Source organism: Olea europaea, unplaced genomic scaffold, assembly GCF_002742605.1.
Source record: "Olea europaea var. sylvestris unplaced genomic scaffold, O_europaea_v1 scaffold33536, whole genome shotgun sequence".
Taxonomy (NCBI): domain Eukaryota; kingdom Viridiplantae; phylum Streptophyta; class Magnoliopsida; order Lamiales; family Oleaceae; genus Olea; species Olea europaea.
The window spans coordinates 1-1,243 of NW_019252516.1; the positions used below are offsets into that span (position 1 = coordinate 1).

The 1,243-nt window shown below is 38.1% G+C and overlaps 1 protein-coding gene across 1 annotated transcript; it reads left to right on the forward strand.

Moving 5' to 3' along the window:
- Positions 1-254: 254 nt before the first annotated feature.
- On the forward strand, positions 255-1,187 carry LOC111385945 (protein SPIRRIG-like; the record flags this gene model as incomplete). Its single annotated transcript, XM_023010368.1, has 2 exons — positions 255-1,005; positions 1,085-1,187. Coding segments are annotated over exons 1-2 (839 nt in total), but the record flags the coding sequence as incomplete, so codon positions are not given.
- Between the last annotated feature and the right edge of the window lie 56 nt (positions 1,188-1,243).

The window sequence follows — 1,243 nt, forward strand, 5'->3', positions numbered from 1 at the left end:
GTGCTTAGATGAAGTGAATATGCGGCTTCGTAATGTGATATGACATTGGTGCTTTTTGTCGATAACCTCAAATTTGTAGCTCAGCATCGTGTTCAGCTTCTATTCATGCCTTGGTTTCTCATAAATGCTTTTGTTTCTGTTGGACCTTTAGATATCACATTATCATTTTGTGTGTGTGATCTATATTATCAATATGATTGCTACCTTTATTGCACGAATTGTGCTTTTGCAAGTAATGACCATAATGTTTCTTAAATTGCTTTGAATATATGTGTTACAATTATCCCTATTTCTTTTTCCATCAGGCTCATCCAGAAGAATTGGGATCATTGGTAGAAATTCTAAAAAGTGGGATGGTAACAAGTTCTTCGGGATCTCAATACCGACTTCAAGATGATGCTAAATGTGATGCTTTTGGAGCCTTATGGCGCATTCTAGGATCTAATAGTTCAGCTCAGAGGGTCTTTGGTGAAGCAACTGGATTTTCTCTTCTGCTAACGACCCTCCATTGTTTTCAGAACGATGGAGAACAGAAAAATCAATCTTCTATAATTGTACGCATTAAGGTGTTTACGTATTTGTTGCGTGTAATGACGGCAGGGGTTTGTGCCAGTGTTGCTAACAGGACAAAGTTGCATACTATCATATCTTCCCAAACCTTTTATGATCTTCTCACAGATTCTGGTTTGATTTGTGTTGAATGTGAGCGACAAGTCATACAATTGCTGCTGGAACTTGCTTTAGAAATGGTAATTCCCCCATTCCTCACATCAGACCTGGCTACAATATCTGATGATGCTGAAAATGAATCAGCTAATTTTCTTCTTATCACACCTGCGGGTTCTCTCATTCCTGATAAAGAACGGATTTACAATTCTGCTGCTGTGAGAGTGCTCATACGTGGTTTACTGCTATTTACTCCAAAGGTGCAATTAGAATTGCTTAACCTTATTGAAAAGCTGGCTCGTGCTAGCTCCTTCAATCAGGAAAACCTTACTTCTGTAGGTACGAATCTGCAAATTTAGTTTCTTCTTTTTTTCTAATATCAACAGCGTCTTGAGGAACTTTTGCTTGAACTTTTTAGGTTGTGTGGAACTTTTACTGGAGACAATACGCCCCTTCATGTCGAGCTCTTCGCCACTAGTATCTCATATTTTGAAGATTGTGGAAATTCTTGGGGCATATAGGTAACAATGGCTTATTGTCTGATACATTTTTTCAGGACTAGAATTCATTGCTTAAT